Below are 24,201 nucleotides of genomic sequence, written 5' to 3'. Positions count from 1 at the left end.
GCACGCACACACAGTTTACACAGTGTGCAATTTTTTCCCCATGAAACTGAATCTTGAGTCAATCTTTGCAAAATGAAAAATGACAGCAGGAAATAGTTTGTAATCAACCCGCTCAGAAATGCAGCACAGGCAGTTCCTCAGTCTCAATCACACTTCCCCATTCTCATCTTTCCTACCTTGTGACTTGGAGGTAATGCATCATAGGAATGCTTGGTTATGTCACGCAGGATAGACAACCTGCCAGACCCGGTGCCTGGGCAAGAAAGGAGAAAGGGGGCAAAAGCCATACAGTCTACAGCAGCCAGACATCATTCAGAAGCAAAATGGACACAGTTGGTCTTCAAGCATAGTGTTTGTCTTTGATAAATCTTAGTTTTCCTTGATAAAAACACTTTTCTCAGAAAAAAAAATATATATATATATATATATATATATATATAAAAACTGGTTTCAACTGCAACCACTGATGCTTGGTACAAGCATTTTGATAACCCCCACTGAATAATTTTCTAATGTTTAGCCAAAGCTTTAAATCTTGGTGCCTAAAATTTGGTTTCGAGGTTGGTTTCAACGCACACAAACTAGTGGTCTGATTTTTCCAAAAGCATGTTGAACATCCTGTTTGTGTTGAGTGAAGTGCTGAGTGCTTGGCAATTCCAAATTACCTGGCCTGGAGCCAGTCTTTTGAAATCTGAACATCTAAAATTAGGTGGCTACAGTCTGATCCATGGCCCAGGAAAGCAAACAGAAAGGATACCACTGAACTTCTGGTTCTGGGTGAGGCTAATTCATCTATCTATACTTAGAGTGAAAATTGCCTTGTTGGGGTCAGGTGAAAGTCATGAGCAACTACTGTTTTACTTGTTGGCAGTTCCTGTGAACTCTACACAGAGTGCCTTTAGCTAAGTATGTGGGATGGGAGAAGCAGCAGGGTAAGCATTATGTCACCTTGTCAACCTTCTCCATGATCAGGTATTGTGCTGTGTTCACGTCTTGTGCACCACACATGCTGCAGCAGCGGTGACTGCAAAACCCAGTGCTGATGGTACAGGGCAATGGATCACTTACTAGCAAACTTTAAGCAACACACACACTTAGCTGTCTTTCCTCTAAGCTCAGGCATGAGTGCCAGCTGTCACAGCCAGCATCTCTCCACCTAACCATATAGAGACCAGCCTCAGTTACCTCGGCACAGCCCTGCCTTGCTGCCTGCTCCTTGCAGGTCCCTGGAGGGGAAGGAGACTTGTGTGCCATGCTGCTGACACATCTAACTGCCTTCCTGCAGAAAGCTGCATTTTGTAGAAGATACTGATTCCCTGAAGCCATTAAAATAACAGATGGGGAATGCCCGGGAGGAGTTACACTGCTGATTTCACAAACACAGGGGCTGTGGGCTCTTCAGGCTGGCTCAAGATTTTTTAGCAGGTGACAACACCATCACAGCAACCCTGACACACTCACGCCTTGTTCTACTGAAGCTGAGAGCGGCTGTGCCATGGTACTTGGCATGCTGCAATAGACCCCGAGGGACTGCTGCCCTGCGCGGGGCTCGCAGCTGGGCTGGGGTGCCAGCGACTGCAGCTGACCTGGGCTTGTCCCTCCAGGCACTGCTCCAAGCATAGCCTGGCCAAAAATAGGGTCCTGGGAATCCCTGCCTGAAATCCAGCTTCAGAAAATGCAATTATTGACAAAGCCTTGCTGGGACAGTTCTATTTGAAGCCCACGTCCACAGGCATCAACGGCATAAGTCACTCTGGACAGAAAAGTGACCTGAACAGCTCATTCTTGTGAGTACACAGGTGTTAAGCTGCAGGATTTCCATTCCACAGCAATTTTTAAATGATACAAATAAAAATGCAGGTGGGAGGAACAAGCAAACCACCAGGCTCGCACATCACCCTATACCATGTTTATCAGCAGGTCTTGCAGTGAACAGCAGTCAGGATGGGAGAAGGATAAGGAATGCTACAAAAAATGGGTTTACGTGTTCTTTATTGAAGTGAAATGAGCAAGTGAAAGTAGAGGTTTCACATTCCCTTCTGCTAAGCAAGTTTGTGCCTCTCATACGGGCTAATACAGACGGTTACATTTCGTACTGCAGTTTTATACCCTTGAGTACCTAACACCAACACCAAACAAGCTGGCATGGTGGGCAGGGGGCCACAGCATTCACAGTAACTACTGGAGGAGGCAGCCAAGTCAAACAGCTCCTAAGGATCTTGCATTTTATATTTTACAGTGGATCACCGCAGAACAAAATACTTACACCATCATAGACCCATCTCAAACATTAGCACAGGCAACAGATGCAAGAGAGTAAAAAAGAGATTCACAACATCCTCGACTGCCTGAAAGCTAATCACAGCGGTGTGTTGTGGGTGCTACTCATCTCCGCAGACGCACACTTATATCACCTCCCACAGTTCCTGGTTGTCTTTTAGTCTTGGTAAGACTTCACGAGGAGCCACATGAGCAATACAGTAATCAGGACAATCATGAAGTTGAGGAAAATTTCTTGTGTGGATCGCTCCATTTTTGGGGAATAATCAGGAGAGAGAAGAGGTCAGCAGGTAGAGCAAAGGGAAAACTTCAGTGGATTGCACAGGAGCGTCCTGGAGCTCAGCCTTCTGGTCACAGGCTCTTTTAAGGGAAAAAGAAAAGTATGTGAAGAACAGATGCATGGAGGTGACAGATTCAGCAGAGCTATTTATATTGCTGTAAATAAATGTTGTTTCAGCAGCAAGGAGTTAGGAAGCACAGGGGACAGTAAACAGTAAAAGCTACGTCTGGCAGCTTATCACCTTCTTTGATTTCCAGCATTTCTTGGTGTCACCCCGAAATACACCGAATATGCAGGGGTGGAAATTAGTGCTGCTTTGTGCAAGCATTTTCAAATCATGCCCAAGCCCCGTTTATTGCTTTCGATAGATCCATGTTGTACCTGCAGCACTCTTTAGAGATCTTTAAATTCCTCTATTTCTTTGCATGTTTTCATTAAAAAAAAAACCAACTGGGTGCAAACTATTACAGAGGAAGCCTGACGAATCTGAGTTATTTATGTTACCACTAAAAGCACCAGGAGAACCTCAGGTATTTTCATTTCTGAAGAACTTCATGAATTTTGTGAGTAAGTTAATCCTACAGATGAAACAGAACTCTCTCAAGAACCTCCTGACCTTCCTGCACTTTCACGCTGCTATAGGTCTCTTACTTCAGAAATCCCATTCAAGTTGTGTTCAAAAACCTTTCTCATGGTTATTGGTTTTATTTACTTTATCACAGCAGGTTTTGTATTTTGTATGGTTTTGGAGTTCATGCAGAGAAATGAGAACACTTTATCACGGATGTCATGCACTAATCCCATCTGGCTGACATGCAAATATAATAGAAACCTCAAAAAAAAAAATTAGCTCTAGACAAAGAATTTCAGCCACACAACCAAAATTCCAGCAGAGAAGCCAGATTAGGCTGTAACGTCTATACTGCAAACAAGAGAATCCCCGAGACTGTACTAGCGTGAAGACAGACACTTTGAATACAAAATGCCTTAGTGTGCAGATTAAACATTAAAAGCCCAGTGCACGCAGTTAACAAATTCCTACATTCCCAAGTTGTTCTGCCAGCCTCCTATGTCCCTGGACAAGAGAAAATCTGACCTAATAAGTAAGCCAAACTTTCTTTACCTTGAGGAGGTAAATGGAGTCCAGTGGTTCTGCCTCTGGACTTTGGGTGATTGCAGGTATTATTCGCCTCCAGGCTTCTGCCTATCTCCCACTCTGTCTGGATGGCCAGTCCCTGAGTGGGAACTGAAGTAGGCTGAGGGAGGAGACCAACAAGTGCATTGGCAACCCAGGTGCTGACATCACCCCCAAAACATTTTAAAAGGGCTGAGCTGGGCAGCGGGGTTCGGTGTGGGCTGTTCATGCAGGGGCTCTGTGGGCTGATTCGCCTCTCTTAGTTCTTCTGAGGTGGTGCTGTGCTTAGAGCGGAGCAGTGGGCAGCGCTTGGGAGTCAATGGGGTTTGACAGAGAATTTTTTTGCGGGTTGGTGTCTTCCCCAGTGCAGGAAAAGGGAAGAGCCACTTGCAGAAGTCTGTGTGCACAATTCGGGAGCCTTAAGATCATTGCCGGGCTATGGAGATCTGTCTGTATATTTATCTTCATAAGTACAACACAGCTGTTGATCCTACGTACCTGTATACCACAGCTTCTGGAGTTCATATGCATTTAAAATAAGGTGAATAGGAGCAAAATATCCTTGGCATTTAAATATAGACTACTGAAATCCAGGATCATTTGCTGGATAGAAAAGTTTGGGACTAAGAGGTCTGAAAAGCACAGTCCATTCCTTTAAAGAGCCACTGACTCGCCTGCATGCTCTTCTCCCACCGGTTTCCAAAGCTGATGTTAATGCTCCATCTGTCTGAGCATACAGAGAAGCGTTTCTGCCACCCTGCAGCATTTCTTCACAGAAAGCTCACTGCTCTGTGGCCTAGATAGCTGTAACTCCCACATTACCTGATCTTAGCCCAAGGCACTGCTAGCACTTGCTATGTATGTGAACAAAAAGAAACGGCTTTTTGTTTCCTTTTAATCACTACAGCTGTAAGAGTCCTGGCAGGGCAGGCTGGACTGAACCGGGAGCAGACTTTGCCTGCCTTGTGCTGCTGTGGGTTTCCCCCACTCAGAGCCTTTGCTTCAGGTGACTGGTGCAAGTATTTCCACTGAAGTCAGAGGGGTCACTCCTGCAACACCGTGCTGCCAGCTTAACATGAGGATCCTGATCAGGTTTAAGTGTGTAAGGTTATCCACAGCGCTGGCCTTATTCTCCTGCCAAGCACCGCATGATGCATAGCATGAAGATTGTTTACTGATTCTGATGCCTTTTGTACATTTACATTCGGGCATGCTGGGAGGTACCACAGCTCAGAGTATCCTAGCTTGCTGCGACAGTGCCCCTCCACCAGCTCCCACGTTTCTCCCTTTGCACCAGCAATCACATCTCGGTGTGATGTTCCCAGTGAGGAAGGCGGGCTGGAAACCAACCCGATGCAAAACACAACAAAACAAATAGCTGTGGGTAACCAGGGGGGTGGAGGGAAGGGATGTTCTGCCTGGATGATCTCCCTAAATAGTCTCCCCGTGCAATCGCTGGAGGTAGGAGGGGGACCAGAACCAGCAAAATCTTCCCTTTCATTGGCTTGTCTGCCTCGACACTGCCCTCCTGGGCATCAGGCAGCACATTCACAAAAGCCAACATGCTGCGTGGGAGTCCTGTGCTAAAATATACTGATGAAAGAGCAAAGGCTTAACCCATGCCTCATTCAGATGCCTAAGAAGGTTTGCAGGCTCTTACTGTAATTCATACTCTGCTGCCTGTGCCACCAAAGCCTGTCCTCTCAAGGAATACTTGAGCAAACCTGCCCCAGACTTACAGGGGGTTTGGGAAATCCAGATTCAAAATTCTCCCCGTCAGTCAGAGGGAAGAGGAGTGTATGTCTGCCATGAACCTGCCCTAGGTTATTCCCTTCGCTGGCATATCCTGAAGCAGAAATCTAAGGATTTCCCACGCAATGGCTAATCTACTTCACCTTGAATCACATTAATATCCACCAGGGAAAGCGAGAAACATCTGAGTGCCATTGATCTTAATTACTAAATGTTGCACATCAGTGCCCAAATATTCTCCTGGGTCTATGCATCTTGGAGATCTGGAGGTTTATTTTACTCTCTGCCAATAGAACACTCAAAAAATGTTTTTCTTTAACTGAAACCCTACAGCTCTGGTCCTCATGCCTGTATCTGCACTTCCACACTGATGGGGAGCCCCTTCCTGCTCTGTCCCAGCTTACGTCCTTCTTGGACTTTGTCCATGACAGCTAGAAAACTTCCCTTCTTCAAAGAAGGGAAACAGTGCTGTACATGACATTAACCAGCACACATGGCAAACACCATAATCTTTTCTGCATGCACAGATGCCTCCTTCATTTTTTTGTGCTGAGGATCATACAGGAGGCCATGGAAGAGCACACAGGGTTCACAAGAATTCATCAGGGGACCAGAACAAAGATTCATCTAACCCAGCATACTGGGTGGTAGGGAAATCTGGGGAAAGCATATAGAAACACAGTGAATGTATCATGATTTTTGCTAGGATATCCTCTTAGTTCTGGGATTCAGCCTACTGGAATTGCTAGATTGGGACTGCAAACAGGGCTGGGTTTATGACTGCCTCTTGCTCCCATTGTTAGTGTTCCCCTCAACACAAGGGTCTGCTCCTGCAGCTGCGATGGCTCATACTGTGAAAAGCTCTACACGAAGCAACCTGTTCATAGTTCAGCTTCTCTACACACCATCCTACATACCTGCACCATTGCAAAAATGAAATAGCAAATTCAAATATTCCATACAGCATAGAAACTTTCCCCAACCTATCAGCAATTCGAAGGCAGCTCATTTGCTTGAACTGAGACCAACTAGTTAAAAATCACTTTTTGATTTACAGAGCTAGTTCCTAGCAACTTTAGAAGAGCCACATTATGTTACATTTACTTTTGATGTCATCTAACAGAACGCTCCTATATATTTTTACAGGTATATATATGTCTGCATGAACACACAAAGACTTGTGGGGAAAAAAAGGACTTAGCACTGAACAGAGGTCCAATAATCATGCCTGAGCCTTGGAATGTGCCTGAACTTCTGACCTCAAGACACCATAGATTAGAGTATGCAGTTGCCAGGGGCTGAAACTTCTGCCCCATTCAAAAAACACATACTCCTGCTGTTTATGAACGAAGAGCCCAAAGACACTAAAGGCTGTATCTTTAAAAGGATGGTTTATTTAACCAAGTGATTTAGTTCTGATTAGGAAAGCAGAAAGAAAAGAAAGAAAATGAACCCAATGTTTCCACTTGAAATGCTAACCCAGAGGTTCAGATACCACGCAGAATATTTTTCTCATTGGCACTTTTATTTTTTCTTCTTTTTCTGACAGATCTGGATGTTCTCAGCTTTCACGTGGCCCGTGCCAAATCTCCCTCTTCATGCCTCACATACTCAAACTTAAGGCTCTAGTCTATATTTAAAGTTGCTGTGACTATCTCAAGTTCTTCCCAGCCTACTAATCAAGTAGCACATAATCCTTCAAAGCCATTCTTACATAATTGGAGCAGCCTATGTTCATTTTTGCTCTCATCATTATCTTTCACACTATGCAAGTGCAGTACATGTAGCTTTTAAATTTGCTAAGAACTGGCTAATTTTTAAGTTGGCACCTGCTCTCTAGTGTAATCACAAGTGTCTTCTTAGAAGACCCACTTGAAGCACTGATGTCTTATCTGTATGAACACAAATTTGCAGCAACATACTGTACTTGTAATCACAACATGTATTTCACACATAACTACTGTGTGTCCCCGTGGGAACTGAAGACAAACATCATTTAAGTCTGCTCAACAGATCTTAAACGTGATGAACAGACACCGTCACCTAAACAGGCACAATCACACCACAAAAAGCTGAAGGTGTACAAAGGAGCCTGAATATTGCCACATTGTCCATAGCAGGATTGTATGTGCCAGGGAGGTGTGAGGCCTTAGCACAATGGCTGCATGACTACAGCACAGAACCTCCCACAGAACCAGCCAGCATAGGCACCCTCAGAAGAGTTAGTGAGGGAAACCCAGGCACTTAATACATGCAAATCATCTGCCTATTGTAGATATCTGCTGTTGGGACAGCGTCCCTAAACATCACAGGTCATACTGACTTCCCCCAAAGGGAGCTCTGGGGGCTAGGAAGGCTGGAATTGGTCGGGTGGCAGAGGTCTATATTTTTAGCATAGGAATCTACCTGAGTTCTCATGAACGGGATTCACACCTGCCACGGGGTGAGCAGGCAGTTGAATTAGCTGATAGAGGATACGACAGGTCAAAACGAGTCTTAAATGCTGTCATCATTTCACAGAATCACAGAATGGTTTGGGTTGGAAGGAACCTCTGGAGATCATCTAGTCCAACACCCCTACCAAAGGAGGGCCACCTGGAGCAGGTTACACAGGAACACATCCAGGTGGGTTTTGAATGTCTCCAAAGAAAGAGACTCCGTGACCCTCCTGAAGGTACCTGAGAGCCAGCTACCTTTTCTGCAGCTGCAGAGACACTACAGTCCACTTAGACATTGGTGATTTTAGCCTCCTCTTTGAGTTAAGATGTCTAGCCTTGTATTTTGAAAGCTAAATGGGTTGGTTCTTCCTTCCTCAAAGCAAGGAATAGAGCTTTTCATCTTCCAGAGCCTGTAGTGCATGGTGTCCTTGCCCAGAGATGCCATGTATTATCGCTGTGTAAAAACTGGCTATGCAGCAAATCAGGAGAGTCTCACGGACAGTTCACATGTCATTTACATTAGCATCAGCATATCCTTTGAGGCTTACTGAAGCATAAAACAAAACTGAAGGTCCCAAAATTAACAGGGACATCAGATCAGCAGAAGCAAAGGAAAAATAATTAGATATTCAGAGCACCCAGTCACAAAAGTAGCTACTAATTGCATTTGCGTGCATCTCACCATCTACAGCAAGCTAGGTGCCTTGAACAAATCCTCAGATGCTACAGGCATCGTTTTTTCAAACCACAGCAAACTATACCTCCATTTCTGCAGCAGGACCACTGTGATAGACACACATGGGATGTGAAGATTTGGATTCAGATCTGTTCTCCCTCAGGGAAAACTGGAAGAGTACTGCACAGCAATGGAGGCACAAGGTAGAGACCTAACTGCCTCTGCTGGTGGTCTTTCAGGTCTTAGGGAGCTTCAGTAATAACAAATAAAAGCACTTATGGCTAGTGTCTCCAGGATGAGACATCAGCACAGTATGGATCTTAAGGACTCATATTTTCTGTGCGGAAAGCAGAAAGAGAACATCTTGCCCCATATTGTTGATGTTTGCTGCTCACCAACCTCCATCCTAAAAATCACTGAGGACATTGATAAATAAGACTTCCAAATTTTAATGATCACAGCACTCTCTTGCAATCTTTCATTCACATTCAGCTTTGCTTCACGCTGACTTGTTAGTGAGGCCAGCCCTCAAAAGGAATACAATAGGGAATGGGCGGCAGGCAGGGAATCATCACCATTTTTCAGTGTCTGATGGGGGGAATTATCTCTTCCAAAATCAGCATCACACTACAGTCAATGGGGAGAAAGTGTCCTCCAAATGACAATTTATTTGACAAAAGACAGACATTTACAGCTCTCTGGAAGGTATCGATCTTTTTTACCTCCACAGTCATGCAAGATGAATATGACTGGAAAAGTCCAGGGTAACATAGAAAAATGTTTCAGAGAAGATTACAATAACCCAAGTATGGGCCACAGGTCACATGAACATTTACAATTGCTGACAGGTCACACTCCCTTCTTCTCTGTCTGAGTTCATTTCTTTTTAGACTTGTCCTTATCATATTTTTATTAAGCTTATTTTATTGTTTTCATTTTTAGTTGTATTAATTTTAGACTTTTCACAACAAGCCTAGAGTCTGAAGATACTCCTCTGATTTCTATACAACAGTTTCAAATGGACAAAAGCTGCAGTAACATGGGTCAAACTACAAACCCATGTGTCAATGCAGTTAGACCAGTGAAAGATTACATCCAAAGCTGGACACAATGGGGAAAAAAGACAACTTGAAATTACTTATAAGGCACCACAAATGAGAGAAGAATAAAAAGAAGGACACCTCAATTTTAGTCTTTAATAGCTGGCTCCAAACTACTTTAAATGTCAGGTCAAGTGTAAAGAAAACATCAATTCGCCTGCAACAGCAGCGACACAATCATCCCCACAGACAAATAAGATGGTGAATAGCATTTAGGAGATAAAATAGCAGAGGTAAAATCATGCAGAAATGCCGTAGAAAGTTAGCCAAAATCAATGTATTTTACATCTCAGCCAGTACATACTCCCACTTGTTCTGAATTGACCTGAGTTCTGGAACACAGCATTCATCTTTCACTGGGCTGTAAGGAAAAGCATTAAAGGCATCTTCTCGCAGTGATGCTAAACATCAGACCTTGCAGGTAACGAGTTTCTCGTGGAAGATAACTAAAAGCAGGGGACTCACGGCGCTGTGGTGGGATATGCTCTCACCCCACTCTCTTGTCTAGCCATTATTGGCAGAAACTATGGAGAGGCTTTTGAGCTTAACCCCCTGTAAAGCTAATTTCAGCAATCAGGGTCAAGGTCACAGAGATGCAGATTACTGTGTCCACACTCTTCCACACTGTCATAGCTTAGAATGTGCTGCTGAATGGAGCTGCAGTTTGAGCAGACAGAGCAGGCATGCGCAAGATAAATGTGTGTGGCTATGGGCCCCTGCACCAGCAACATCTTCAGGGGCAGAGCAGGCATGGCCTTTGCCACATGAGTAAGAGTTCCTTATTGTGATGGGTGCTGTTTCTGGGCTTTATGCTTGAATCAGAAGACTTCTGCCCACAGATACAAAGCCTTAAGGGAACGGAGAAAAAAGTCTAGTCAGTAGTTGTTCAAAGTAATCTGCAAACTAGTAGAGAAATACCTGCCAGGGATTGATGGTAGAAGCTGCAGTAGAACACATTCAAAGAGGAAACACAATCAGTCTTCTTTTAACTCATTTCTGAGTGGTGGAGGAAATTTCTGCTGGTGGTGAAAGAAAGACTCCGGTGCAGCAGGGTCAGAGGCATAGGCAGAGAAATGCAGTTTTCTGTACTCAGGCCTTGATGCTCAGTGCTCTTGCATCAAGACTGATGTGGTGCCTTTGTAGCCATCAACGTGCTGAAAATCTCCAGCAAAGGGTCCAGCCACCCTGGGACAGGAATGGACACAAAGCAACGAGGGCGTCTAAGAACTTACACCCTGTTGGTTACAGTCTGGTAACTGGTTGTATAAGCAAAGACAGGGCTCTCATCTCTGAAAAAAAGGGGTGAGTTACTGTGAAGTTATTTCTGAGTAGGCGTTTGTCCAAGAGCTGCCACTGATGCCAGACAGGTTCTCCCCTTACTCTGCCCCAGAGTGAGATGTCTGTGTGCTCACAGCCTGGCTTAGTTCTCTTACATGAAAAGAAGTGAGTCTTTAATAAACTATGTCCTGGCACCATGTAGAAATACAATTTTTATCTCTGTGAACAACCATATCAGCGCTACCGCTATGTGAGAAGCTTTCAGCTCTATCTCATACAGCTGTTGTGTGAGTTCTTAAATCTCCAGAGTCATTTATAAGGCAGCCTGTAAATATTCCCTGCAAGGAAGGTTTGCCTTCAGTTACTAGGTAGCCACCAGCTGTTGTGCCAACACAGCCTGGTGCTTTCAGCTGACTGTATGCTTTTACAGGGCTATGAGCAGAAGAGTCTGCTCCTGAAAGCTCATAGCTCAGCTCTGCAGCAACATAAAGCCATGCGGCTGCTCACCTGTGTGGGTGCCCTTAACCCAGGTGCAGTGTGTGATTCCTCCTCTGTGGGAGAAGAGGCATCCCTGTCCATGGCAGGGGGTTGTAACTAGATGATCCTAAGGACTTTTCCAGCCTAAACCATTCTATAATTATGGAATAAATGAGAAGTCAGACATAGCTACTCTCAACAACCCAGGTTCTTGCTCCAGGCAATGAAATGCAGCTGAGCTTTAGGGACTGTCTGGATCTAACCCAGAAAAAAAAAGTCTGAACAGCCAAATTGTGGAACAGCCCAAACCAGCACCCTCAGCCTGGGTTTCATCAGTGCTTCTTTCCTCTTGTTTGGTTGCTCATTATGATTAGCCATTTGGAAGTTTGCTAGACATGTTTGTCTGGGCTCTTCACAAGACAAGTGTTAAGAGTGAACAGCAACACTCAACAGGACTACTGGCAGGTAATGTATTGGGAGCAAGTCTTTTAATAATAGGTAGCTACAACAGTAAGGTTAAGCTTCCACTTTTGTTTGTGATGAATATTCCTTGCCCTCTTCCTCTCTTGCAATCACAATTTGTGAGTCATTGACAAACAGTTAAGTCCTTATTTTGCTTTCTACAGAATCAATTAACACATCTTGACATGAGCAGATGGAGGCTTCATTACCTGCAGACACATAGCAATAAGTGAGCAGTACACAGACACCTACATTTATGCCTACAGACTTGTCTGTGATATGGCTAAGGGGAAAAACAAGGACATTGGCTCCCTGCTCAGCTATCATACGTTTCTTTGGGAGGATCATATCCTCTGCTAACACCTTATCATTCATTCCCTTCTCTGAAACAGAAAACTACTTGGTTTGCCCTTCCAGGGCTAGATTAAGCATCTGCTAATATCAAACCTGGGTGCTACCAAACCAGCTGTCAGCATGACTTTGTATCAGGCCATGGACAGAATCCTGCAACAGTGAGCAGCTGATGGCAACTGGAACCAGGCACCCCACTTCCCCTCCATCCTTGGGTGTGCTGCTTGGTGCTGGCTATTTGCATGGTGCAAATGCTGCCACAGGTGGCTACAAGACGTTCTGTTTGAAAGTGCTGTGTTGAAAGCATTGGCTGAAAGGACCTCTGGCTTCTGCCCCTCTGAAGTCTATTCCAGTTCTTCTTGACAGGAAGAGGTGTTATCTGCCATCTTCCAGACCTTTTGTAGAACATGGGAGACACTTTCCAGACTGGAGGTTTGGCTAAACTAGCAGCAAATGTGAATTCCTACTCATTGTAACTCTTCCCTGCAAGAGAGGGTAAGGGGGGCAGGTCAGTACACTCTTTGGCTTAACTTGATAAATATATCAAAATCAGTACTTTGCCCATCGGACCTAGCAACCTTCTGACACCTAACAGACTGCTCAGGCTGAATGACATGACATTGATCTGTGTGAGCCCTGGCTAACAAGATTATCTCTTTTATTCCAGCAGAAACAGCCAAGGGATCCATGCTCTGATCCCCTGCAGAGCTCCTGTGGGTCTTGCTATGCTCTTAGAGAGAAGTGCAGTCTGTGCCAGGTCAGACCAGAAACTCATTATCCCAGGAAACATTAGAGGGATGTTGGTTCATTATCTTGAGCTAAAGTTCAGTCTTTCCACCCCAACACACTGGCAGGGGTTGATGTTGCTGATGATTACCTAGGCAATAAGGGCTCGTGTTGTTTTCTATGTGCAGTCCTCCTTGTAATAAGAAAGTACTGGTTCTGAGCCAGTTATTTTCTGAGGTTTGCTGGCATGTGGCTTGGGTATGACCAACCTGAGGGAAGGGGTGTCGCTGGGGAAATGTCAGCCAAGGAGCAATGGAGAAGTGTGTGCATGCAAGAGGGGGCAGGATGCGAGGGATACTCTGAGCCAAGGAACTTCCTGCTCCCCCCTGAAGGCATGACTGTGCATGCTCTTGGCTGGCTGCTCTCTCCCAGGGCATTTGACTTGGAAAGAAAAGGTCTTGCCCTAGCAGTGCCCTAAGAAAGAGAATGCATTAAACTTGGTTGCAGGGAAAAGTGGCCAAGCAGAGGCAGAGGCCTCTTCAAATTCAGGGAAACTGGTGACAGACACCACACAGTGTCTTAGACAATGCTGCTGGGCCAAAGAGCTCATCAGTAGGACTCAGGACCACATCCACTGACAATAGGGGTGAACAGATCTGGAGACGGTTGTGGAGAACAAAGCTTTCTGCATCCAGCCACAAATATTTTTGAGCAGGATTGAGCTCACCTCAGTAGTAGTGCCTTAAACAGTATTTATCATTATGTGTGGCCAGGGCTGGTGCTTCCGGCTGTATTGTGCAAGCCTGGCAAATCAGTTTGGAAATATCAGGGGAATTTTGTGCGGAAAGCTGCCAGTAAAAAGGTGATTATATAAATAACAGGGGTTTTCCAACTGAACTCAAAATCTCTTCTTCAGCAGAAATACAGACTAGTACAGATTTAAAAATGCGGTATGCAAGAGCACAAAAAGCCCACCCCAGTTTCAGTCTGCAGAGACTGTTTCTAAAATCAGGGTTATTTGGGATGCTTTTCTTCCCTCACAACACCATGGTTCAGTGCATAAACAGCCCAGATCCAGGTTATCATCTTAATTGCTCAAGCTATGAATTTCATAAATGCCTTTGTCACTTTAGCAGATTATGCCTGTAAAATAACTGTAATCTCAGTAAGAAATGTTGCTGAGCCCACCTTCAAATCTAACCTTGAGTTTGGGCTGCATTCTCAGTGCTGCATGTCTTGTCCAAAACACATCACAGAAGCCGTGCAGGAGGTGATGAGTTTTCTGACCAGCCTTCTGAGTGCACCACAGAGACGAAAATTGCAGCCATCTGTCTGCAGCATCCTCAGCACCAACCCTGAGTGTCTCCATTGAGCATCGAGCACCCACCAAGTCCTGTCCCCATGGGGAAGGAGATATGTCCTTCTGAAATCAAAGTCTTTTTTCAAGACTGGGTGCTCACCAGCTCTGCCCTCCTGCCAGATTCACTGCTCTACATTTTGTTATTCCCTATCTGCTGTGTTTGACTCAGAAATTTCAGACTGCCATCCCAGGACACCAGGTTGCACATGACATAGCGAGTGAGATAAAAAGACATGTTGTATTATTCAGTCCCACCAGGCTTACCACAAATCCAAAACTATCCCCTGTAGGAGGCAAGCTCTTTGACTGTGTCATGATCTAAGTGTTTTGGACTGTTGTGATGGCCCAGCCGTTACACCAATTTCTTTGGCAGGAGGTCTTAATCCCACATCATAGTCTGGCAACATCAGCTCGGGTTTAGCATCATTTTTAGAAGAGCACACAGCTTGCTGCACCTGACCTTTGTCTTCCCACATGGCTGGGTGCAAATCCTCATTCATTGGCTTGCTCAAACTTTAGCTAAGCTCCAGTTTAAAATAAGAGAGTGTGACAGGATTCACCTACCCCCAGGTTCCCCTAAATGTGTGAGGACCACACCTCTGCTGCTCCTTCTCTTTTCACCATCCCACCAGGGACACAGAGAGCAGTGCAGGACTCTGCTCCCCATCAAAACCCTGGAGATCTCTCCCCTGCCATAAGGATGGCCCCTGCCTCTGTGACCCTCACTAGTCCCAGAGGTCCCATCTTATCGCTAAACGAAACACACCCAGGGCACACATTTGGCTGAGCCCCACAGATTCACATGCTCATGCATGGCTCAGGCAGCATGACACTGGGACCCTTCACCAGAGGCACCAGTGGATATGATTGCTCCATTTAAACAGGAAAGTGAGCTTATCCATGTGCATGGGGCATCTAGGCCATGCTTCCTGCTCTCAGGGCAAAGGACTGCCCCTGACCTGTTTTATTTAGTAGCACAGACACAGCCATGCAGGATTAACACCACACCAGGCTGGGCAGCTTTAGTGTAGCCTGACCTCTCCTCGCTCCTGCCCAGCTCCCCAGGCCTCCTCCTCTGGTAGACCTCATTGGACCTTTATTTGGGTGCTTTCAGACTGAGATACAAAGCAAAGGGTTAAATTGGCAGCAGCAGCCTCTCTGCGCACTGGTGATGCAGAAGGGCAGGGTTGAGGCAGCACAGCGGAGGGGGACTCCCAGCAGAGGGGACCTGTTAACAGTGCCGCGAGGGAGCAGCTGTTCCACTTATAGTCCATGAAATATTTATGACAAAAACTTCCGGAATGTGATAAGGACATTTAATAGGATGTCACCTCCGGGGATTAATGGAGCACGAGAACTGTAAGGTCGCAGTCCTATTGCAAAGAGCGTCTCTGAAGGAAAGCCACCACCCTCTTTCTCTGCTTTGATTTGCAGTACGTAGGCACATAGTCAAGAAGCCCTTTGTGCCAAGTGCCCTTCAGACAGAGGATTAGCAATGACCACATTTGCAGACCTGGCGAAATAGGTGTTAAACCCAACCAGGTCTCACCACCCACTCAGAAGGACAGAGAGAGTCTTGTCCTCTCTGGGGGAATCATTAGTGGTTTGAATGCTCCTGTCTTTTGTACGTCCATGCAGGCTACAGGAACACTCCCTCTTCCTAAACTGGACAGCAGCTTTGTCCACCCTCCCATGTTGATGTTTAATACCCACTTCCCAGGGCAGGAAGAGAAGACACTCACAGCTGGGGCAGCTGGAGCAGCATGAGATGCAGCATGTCACAGCTCCACCATCCTCACAGCCAGTGCTGCTGCAGTGCATGGCAGGCAAGTAACACCTCTGGCTGAGCACAGACAAAGGAGCATCTCAGCGATGCCAGTGCTCATACTATCAACACACCAGCCCAATCCAGGTGTTCGGTAATTCACATGTCATTGCAGTGCTCTCCAGAGCCCAGCACCTGAGGAGCCTTTGCTATGTTTTCATGGTGATGTAAAAATCAAAGCCTAGTTAGGCAAGTTCAGGCAGCCAAAATATGTGAATCTTATGTCATTTTCCTGCTTGCGGCGTAGATACACTAGTCAATGCATACCTGAGGAAGCAAATCATTAATAGTTCATCTTCTATTTGCAAGAGTCTATGAAGGGTAGCGAGTTATACAGGTGGACATTTGTGTTAGGAGGCACAGAGTTACTGCACCACAGGAATATCTTGGCTTCTGCCACAGAAACCTAATGCAAGCACAATGGCAGCTGCTGCTTTGTGAATCAAAAAGCCAGTTCCCAGTAGCCGCTCAGCCTAGCTAGGACATTACAGCCTAAAACCAGCTTAGTGGCAGGAAGGCTGTAAGAGGACACAGGTCCATGTGCTTGCATGGCTTTCACCTGGCTAAAGTACATCCCAGATTTCCTCATTCTGCATAATCCCAGCTACCAGAAAATGTCAGGATATTAAACTGGCTACAGTGGCACATGGATGCACCATTTTCCATTAGGAATATTCTCTCCAAAGTTTTGGTAAAAACTATTTTTTTAAATACTGTTTTAATTTGCTCAAAACCATTTGAGCTAAGAAAGCCCTGGAGAAAGTCAGCGACACCTGGAGTGAGACTGTAAAATATCTCTTCTCCCCTCTCCCTCTCGGTAGGACTGGGGAGGAATTATTCACAGTTTATTTCTCACTACCTTTCACGAGAACTGTTCGCTGAGATGATGAACATTTACATAAATTCACCTGGTCTGTAAGGTCTGTACCATTTCTTGGGTTTCCTATAATGTATTCATGGGTAAATGTGACAATTTCAGTAGAGAAGCAGTTAACGTTTACTTCAGATTGTAGCTGCAGTGTGCTCAGGGACAAATAGCACAGCTGGCAACATAACCTCCCTCTAGGGCCTGACTTAAACCCCAGGAAAGCCAGAGAGACTCTTGCATGCTTTTTAGTTCAAGCAATACTTATTCTGTTCATCTCTTGGACCTCTTATACACTTGCAAAAATTGGATGGACCTGCAGGCAAAGACATCTCAAAAAGGGGAAAATATTTCAAGGTCTGCTTATTTCGTTTGGACAACAAAATATTTGGAACAGGATGTTGGACGCTTCATTGCAAAGAAATCAAGAGGAGAGCTTGGAACAATTATTTCTTGGAATAATTATTTCTACCAAAAAATGTATTTTTTCCATCCAAATCCTGTTATTTGTTTTCTTTATATACAGTAAGTTCTTGTTTTGAATTTCAAAACTTCAAGTATCACTAAAAAACAAGCTGTATTATTTTTTCCATTTGACAACTGGCATAGTGAAAAACTGTTTGTTATAAATAGTTCATGGACAATAAAGAGTTGCACTGGCTTTTCTTTATGCCTAGTTAATTCCAGGGGAAGATGAGAAAGATGTATACAGAAAACCAGCAGGATATTTTCTTTGCTCACCTGTCCGTCTGATTAAGATTTAGGGGTCTACAGTCAAAGTGCATCTTCATGCTAATGAGGCCAATCTTTGTGAGATCCCCATCAGTCAATGGAGAGACTCTTTGGACATCCCTCCATGGGGTCTCAGCTGGTACAGGCCACCGGGGACAGGGAGGTGGTGGGCAGAGGGGTGGTGCTAGGGCAGATGGCTGCCTTGGTCCCAATCACCCCTTGTTGGAACGGGTCCCCCTGCAGCAATGGGGATGGGGTTTCTCGAGTGCACCTCATTAGGTCTGGTGCCTGCACAAACCCTTTGCACGAGGCTTACCCTGTGCCTGGCACTTTCAAGGAAGGGTCTTGCTGGAGTTCAGCTCCCTGCATGGCTGGGAAAGGTTTGGTGAAGTCTGCAGAAATTCCTGAGAACAGTGAAGGGCTGGGGCAGCTCTTCCTTGATACAGGTTGAGCTCTCCAGCTTTCACAGGCCTTCTGGTGGAGATCAATAGGAAAATGGCAGCTGTATGGGTATGTATGAGCCAAAAACATTCACATTTCTGGCCATCCGCAAGCCATAAATTCCCTGCCCTGGCTCTAGGTAGCAACTTTCATTTCCCTGTTGGTACTGTGGCTCTTTTATGATCGTGAATATGGGTCTTTCACCAGAGCTTGCAGGCTGTAGGGTAGATAATCTGAAGCTTTTGGTGTTTTCAGGGAGGCAAAGGACAGATTCTGATAATTTATAGAGGGGTGAAAGCCAGCCTTCATAGGCACAGAATTCCAGGGAGAGTTTGGCTTTACAATCATTACTTCTTGCTACAGCAGTATCTAAAGTATTCTTTACAGCTTACAGTTATATATATTCACACAAGCCCTGTTCCAATACAGGTTTGAGGCCTGGCAGGTTCCTGGATTGTGGTTGTGTTGTTTCAAACGTCCAAGGTACAAGGTACAGCAAGAGCCACTGTCGACTTGGTGGCTGGGGCAGCATCATGCTGCTGCTGCAGTGGGGTCCGGGGCTCTGAAGTTATCCTGTAGCCATCCCTGGCATGCGCATCCGTCCCTGCCGCAGGACACATGTCAGCTCCCGCTTCAAAATCTCATTAAGGACAGTCTGGGCATTGTCTGATCCAGAAGGACTTGTTTGGATTATTTAGTTCTGCTGTGAGGATCCTGCAGTATAATGTTGCAGCTGAAGGTTGGTGCCTTCACACTTCCAAGCATGCAAAGGAAGAGAACACTCTGAGAAGGATTAGGAGGATTAAGTGACTCTTCACTGAGGGAACTGCTTAAATAACCCACTGTCACCTCCAGGTGAAGAAAGTGCTTGTCTGGCAACCAACAGGCAACCCCAAAACAGACACAGCTAATGAAACGGGACTCAACAACAACAACAAAACACCCCTGTAAATGCCAAATAAAAGCCTATTTTTCTAGGCCTGAAAAAATGTCTTCACATAGAAGCATTTAAATGCTTCACAGGAGGGGTTTTCACTTGAGTACTCTTCTGAGAGCTGACACCTATGTGAAGTTAGAGGAGCTGGGACAGCAGAAGGGAAGCCCATCAGTGCCAGTGGCTTTCAGATCCCAATCCTTTTCCTGCTAGCGGCAAAACACTAGTATCAACATCAATGTACAGCTCTGGGGAGTGGCCGTTCCCCACAGCCACAGCTGAGCTGCGCAGGGGAGAGGAGCCGTGCTGCAGCATCCCATCAAGTATTTAAGTGCATGTTTAGCTGTACTTGAGTCAGCTGCTGAGTTAGGAATAGCTCTTCCCACCTCGAGTGAAAGTTCCCACCCACTTGAGGAGCTCTGCTGAATCGGGCCACATGCAAATTGTCATGCAGGCGTGTTATATTCAAATAGTAACCTTCCTAATGAAATGATGGATCTGGTCTTATTCTGGACATTTGAGATTTTGCCACTCACCAATAAAGGGACTTTCTGTAGTCTAAGAAATATCAAGGAAATGTAAATACAGCTGAAGTCTCATCAGTTTCAACATTTTAAAACCTTTTTCTATTTCATTAGCTAGAAGCTGCTGTGGGCACTACATGAAATGGTAATGATGAACATGCAGGCCTTGCTCTGTATGTAGCATGAAAACACCAGGCATAAACAAGGAAAATCAGAGAACAAAGAAGACCACTTGGGTTCTGAGCACTCTTACCAATGAGCTCTCAGGCCCGATGACCTGGACCTCAGTGATTATGAACAACCAAGACTGCAGCCAGTGCAAAATGTTAGCCCCCTGTTACCATGCACTCAGTCAATTTAGACTGTTTGGGACTAAGAGTTTTCTGTATGTAGTGACAATGCTTAGTACTGTGTAAGAATTACCCACTAGCAAGTGTTGCTAATGAATGAATTTAGACAATTTTGTTTTAAAGTTGGTATGATTTTCCAGTCTTCTAAACACTCCCATCAGACAGTGGTCTGTAAGTGATGTAATGAGAGATATACAGGCAGGACCTACCCAAGCTGCAAATGTGTCCTGTGTCTGCTATATATAGGTAAAATTTTATTCCTACATTAAAAGCTGCAGTACAGCCAGTGGCTACTTACGAACTTAACAGCGATATTACTGCCTTTTGATTTAAGGACCTGGAAAGAACATTTGCTTCAAAGGTGAAACAGAAATTGCTGGGGCAGTAGGTAATTTGCCTGATGGGTTTGCGCCTTAGGAGTCCTATTTTCAAGCTCTTCTAACTACAGTAGATGCATATTCACTTTTCAGTTAAAATGGATGATTCTTGTTCGCTAAGATGCTTCCAGGTGCTGGAGCTGAAAGGAGAAATTCAAAGATACTGTGAAAATCCTTATAAATCACAAGACTTGGCAAGTCTACTCCAATTAAAATCCCAAGTTCTTAAAAGACCAGCTTCTGACCGGTAATGGGAGCCCAACCGTGTCAGAATTTTTTGACCTGTTTTAACAAGGGCAAGGAATTAAATCAGTCCACTGGCTCAGTTGAGTTTCGAGGCAAGTGCTCAGACTCACAATTAAGACAGCTCTCTTTCATTTCAGGTTCAGCTAAGCCTCAGTCTTTTACACTGTGGCGTAGGAGATAGATCAGGCTCCTCCTGTTGCCCTGCCTACCAGGTTTATCTGGAAAACTCCTTTCGGTGTATTATTTTCTTCTCATCTTCTGAAATGAAGAGCAGAAGGGGGTTATTGTGATCAGAACGAGCTCTGTGCTGCTAAAGGCATTCTGATTTTGGTTCCTCCATCAAGGTGGCTGTAAACAACTGTAGCAGTCTGTCTTCATAATGAAAAAGGCAGAGAGGGAAGTTATATGGAAAAGCTGCTATGCCTATTTAAAAGGCCAGCTCAAGCTATAATTAGGCAGCGCTCAACTGGATGTGGAGGAGGTCTCTGAGCTGTAATGTAATACATGTGTGGAATAGAGAAGAAACAGATTTATAATGCCAGCCAAAGGAAAAGCAAACAAAATATGGAATAAAAATTGGGCAGTTGAACAAAAATAAATGCAGGATTAAAATCTGCAGGGGATTTACTACCCACATTTTACCCCAAACCTTCTTTTCAGCCTACAAATGGAGTCCCTCCATGTCTGAATGTTTGAATATTTCCACCCTAGGAAAGGAGAGAGGCGAGAGCACAGACAGAGAAGAAAGCTTTGGGGGAGCCAGGACCCTGCTGGGGTGTCCTGCAACACCACAGACACCCTTGGCAGAAGCACAGCCACCCTCAGGAGTCAGGAGCCTCCCAGAGCGGCAGTGCTCTGCAGAGCCACCTCCACTGCCCAACCCCATCCACCTCTGCTGCCCCTCATCCCTCCATTCCAGCCAGCAGCACTACAAGAGCAGCCCACTGCATTTCCAGGAGTCAAGCGCCCAGGTGGCACAACCTGAGCACCCCTCTGAGGTCTGGCAAACCAGACGTGACACTGTGACTGGAGTCACCCCGCTCACACGTACGGTGTGTTTTCTTACACGCACTAAGCACTTAACAAGTTGCAACTTCCTTTTTAGTCCCATTAACTATTTAGTATTACCTTGGGATACATAACTAAAGGCATCCCTAAACTGTACCACTGCCTTATTTCTGCCAGGCCTTCTGGAGGGCTCATGGTAACTCCCCCTTCCGAAAGGGATGACTCCAGCCACTGACAGCATATGGAGCAAAACACATTTGATAAGAATGGAGATGAACCAAAAGAACTGGGGATTGGAGGCTAAATCAGCCCCATTCGTTTCATCTCGCTGATTCAGCATCACGCAAACTTCAGACCTCATATTGATTTCTGATTGCGGTGGGGGCTGTGTTTACAAGTACCAATTGTAACTCGACCTACTTAACGCTTTCTTGGTCTAAGAATAGCATGTTTGGGCTGCTGCTGTCTGCCAGGACTGGCAGCTGTTTCCGAGATCACTATCAGACATACTTTAAAGGGTGTTTTCCACTTAAGGAGATCTATGAGATGCCTTTTGCCTTTTTTAGGTTTCACTTATTGACGGGGGGAAAAAATGTTCATTTCAAAGCAATTGTGACCTAAAAACAGCCTTGCAAAAAGCCACCACTCTCTCCCTGCAGCGCTGCTCAGCATCTCCCTGCCCACCTTTTTGTGGTACTCGGGATTCAGCTCTCACTGGCTCCCCACAGCCCTGGTTTTACACCCATCTTTCCCTTACTCTTTTCTAGGGTTTACCCTTCATTCTAATGTATTTTTTCCAGAGACCAAGTACACTGTGGGGTTTCTGATGACAGATAAATATCTTTGACATTTTTTCTTTTCATTTCTGACTGTAATTTCTCCTACCTTTGGGATTATAGAGCACCTTCCAGGTAAGAGCTGTCAGATTTCCCTTCCTCAGAAACACTTGCAATTTACAAAAAATGAGACTGAAAAATAAGCAATTGCAAATATTAGGGGTTATGGGGGTTGGGGGGGGGGGGGGCAGAGGGCACAGAATAAGGCTTGGGTTCCTATTTTAAAGAAAGAAAAGGAGGAATCCCAGCTCCATCTCAGTTGAAGGGTGGTGAAGTCCATGCAGTTCCCTCAGTGCATTAACCCAGGGGTGTAAGGGAAGCCACAAAGCAGATGCTGGTGTGCCCCTGGCTCTGTGGGCTGCCATGCTGGGCAGGCTGCGACACTGCCCTGGCTCATGCCATGGCTGCAGCCTCCAGGCTGTGTGGCTGGTTGGACTCTCCACAAGCCATCCCCCTTCAGCATGCCCCCTATGGCACCATGGACCCAGCAGCTCTCCCCATGTACCACAGAGCCAGCTTTGCATGGGGAGCTGAGCAGGAACAGCAGCAGCCGGGGCTGCTGGAGACTAAGCCTCTGGAGGAGTTATCACCAGGGCTTGCAAGGTGCAGACAGCCCGTGCGCAAGTGCTAAGCTGCAGCCTTCTGCAACAAGTCTCCAAGCCCCAGTGAGGGCAAGGGCAGGCATGAGGCTGCAGCAGTAATCGGGCAGCAGCTCCCTGGCTGTGTGCAGCACAGATCTATATGTTCTCAGCCTTTGAGACAATGGCAAGAAAGACAGACTGTATTTAAAATATGAACTGCTCCTCAGCAGAAATACGGCTACTAATGTGATATTTATATGCATGATAACAGTGATATTTATTAATAATTGTCACTCATAATGGACATGTTTTGCAGAAACACATTTTGATCCATCATCCTTTGTCACCTGATTGCTGTTGCTAACTGCCATGGCTTCGTGATTTGCTACTTTTGGATACCATCGATCACTTGAATCACATACGATTGTCAACTTCCTGATGGAGCACTGTAGATTTTATGAACCCTTCTCTCCACGAGAAGTACATGCAGGTAAGTTCAGACTTTTAACAACTACCTCGAATTTATAATGTCTTCACAATCTGGTAAACAAAAGTTCTTCACAACACAAAGAAATTTCAGCAGGTGCCCTCCCAAAAACATTATTATCATCACCATTTCATTACTGCAGTGGTAGTGTCTAAAGATCAGAACACCACCAGAAAGCACCAAGCACTTAAATAACAATATCCCTACCTTAAAGAACTTGTATCTATGCACAGCAGCACAAAGAGGTAGCCAAACATACAGATTTTAGTTGCATTTAATGCAAATAAATGTATGAGGAAACAGAAGAAAACTAACGATGCTGCTGGGGGAGGGGGGCCATGTTTCCACTGACACAATCAAGTACAATGTACTTCATTCAAATTATCCAGCAGGGAAAACTTCCACATTCACTTGACTCACTTGATGCGTACTGATCACAATATTCTCCATGTTGGTCTTGCTTTGCTGCATTTATCAGTCCTCATCTTCAAGGTGCTTTGTCCTGCTTTGTCCCACCCCAGCACCAGAGAACCCACCACGCTGCTGCAGTGATGCACAAGGAAACCAGAGCTGTGGCCTGTAGCCCGGTCTGAATTGGCTAGATAGCTGCTTCTTTTCACCCAAGGAAGTGAATAAAATTGCAAACTATTTCTACAAGGAACTAAAATTGAGGGCTGTTA

At 45.3% G+C, this 24,201-nt stretch overlaps 1 protein-coding gene and 1 long non-coding RNA gene across 2 annotated transcripts in view; one reads left to right on the top strand and one right to left on the bottom strand.

Moving 5' to 3' along the window:
* Positions 1-1,975: 1,975 nt before the first annotated feature.
* On the bottom strand, positions 1,976-3,811 carry SLN (sarcolipin). Its single transcript, XM_065675872.1, has 2 exons — positions 3,684-3,811; positions 1,976-2,640 (listed from the first exon to the last, which is right to left on the bottom strand). The coding sequence occupies exon 2, from the start codon at positions 2,531-2,533 to the stop codon at positions 2,438-2,440; it is 96 nt and encodes a 31-aa protein (XP_065531944.1). The 5' UTR covers positions 2,534-2,640; positions 3,684-3,811; the 3' UTR covers positions 1,976-2,437.
* The window catches only part of LOC136012822 (uncharacterized), a 31,998-nt gene continuing 11,486 nt past the window's right edge, over positions 3,690-24,201 (top strand). Inside the window, exons 1-3 of the long non-coding RNA XR_010611980.1 lie at positions 3,690-3,853; positions 7,968-8,072; positions 23,351-23,524. This is a non-coding gene — a long non-coding RNA (uncharacterized LOC136012822). The remainder of the gene's footprint in view (positions 3,854-7,967; positions 8,073-23,350; positions 23,525-24,201) is intronic.

This window comes from Lathamus discolor, chromosome 4 (assembly GCF_037157495.1).
Source record: "Lathamus discolor isolate bLatDis1 chromosome 4, bLatDis1.hap1, whole genome shotgun sequence".
NCBI classification, from domain to species: Eukaryota; Metazoa; Chordata; class Aves; order Psittaciformes; family Psittacidae; genus Lathamus; species Lathamus discolor.
The sequence above is the reverse complement of the archived record's forward strand: the minus strand, read 5'-3'. Positions and strand labels throughout refer to the sequence as shown.

Bases quoted from the DNA above. Each gene is read 5' to 3' on its own strand.
- SLN (XM_065675872.1), bottom strand. From the start codon at position 2,533: ATGGAGCGATCCACACAAGAAATTTTCCTCAACTTCATGATTGTCCTG.